General features: G+C 35.6%; 1 protein-coding gene across 1 annotated transcript in view; it reads left to right on the top strand.

Annotated features, from left to right (window-relative positions):
* The window catches only part of LOC106881391 (dnaJ homolog subfamily C member 2), a 33,073-nt gene that overhangs the window by 14,286 nt on the left and 17,614 nt on the right, over positions 1-1,173 (top strand). The window contains exon 7 of the mRNA XM_014931767.2: positions 455-520. Coding sequence (XP_014787253.1) covers positions 455-520 — 66 coding nt within the window. The remainder of the gene's footprint in view (positions 1-454; positions 521-1,173) is intronic.

Raw genomic sequence — 1,173 nt, forward strand, 5'->3', positions numbered from 1 at the left:
CCATGCTAGCATGGGTTGGATAATTTGACTGAGCACTGGTGAAACCAGATGGCTACACCAGGCTCCAATCTGATTTGGCAGAGTGTCTACAGCTGGATGCCCTTCCTAACGCCAACCACTCCGAGAGTGTAGTGGGTGCTTTCACATGCCACCAGCACGAAGGCCAGTCAGGCGGTACTGGCAACGGCCACACTCGAAATGGTGTCTTTTACGTGCCACCTGCACAGGAGCCAGTCCAGCGGCACTGGCAACGACCTCACTCGAATGTCTTTACACATGTCACCGGCACAGGTGCCATCACGATTTCGCTTTGCTGTATCTTTAGAATATTTTTATTTATAGTATTACATTATTGCAACTGACATGAGAACTTACTAGAACGGAAATATGAAAAACACCTTACCTATAAACATTTTCATGAAAATTTCTTTTGGTTCCCTTTCTGTATTTCTAGGTATGACTTTGAATCCTGGCGTGAATATTCCTATTTAGATGAAGAAGAGAAAGAAAAAGGCGAAAAGTATGTTTATTTAGTTCTGCATGTTTATTACATTTAGCACACACCTATGCCTAAATGCCGTAGAAGCATTTTGGCCTCCACGCAAACCAGAATGGTAGCTTCTGTATATATTATGAAGGTAGGTATGGTGAAATCCCCTCCCCCACACATATTTATGCTCACAAATTTGTATACACAAACACACAGACACACATGCACACATACATAAGTTTATACACAAACATTTACTTACATACATACGTCATTACAAGCTGAATTCGAATGAAAGATACAATAGTTGCATATATTTTTTTGACATGACAAAAACAATAAAATGTTTAAGAAAATATATAAGTAAATAAAACAAACGACAATTTTGTCATGGAAGAAAGAGGAAATACAGATTTATGTGTATACAATTTTAGCACATAACAAAGAACAAAAATAATAATAAAAACCATAATAGCCTATAAATACCTATATGGGTAGACTCTCAAACAAACACCCACATATATACATACATATTATATGCATACATTTTATTGTACATGACTGCAACATTTAAAGAAGTGTGTGTGTATCATCATCATCATCATCATCATCGATTAATGTCCACCTTTATATATCTTTATATATATATATATATATATATATATATATATATATATATATAT

The sequence above is a fragment of the Octopus bimaculoides genome, chromosome 10 (assembly GCF_001194135.2).
Source record: "Octopus bimaculoides isolate UCB-OBI-ISO-001 chromosome 10, ASM119413v2, whole genome shotgun sequence".
Lineage (NCBI taxonomy): Eukaryota > Metazoa > Mollusca > Cephalopoda > Octopoda > Octopodidae > Octopus > Octopus bimaculoides.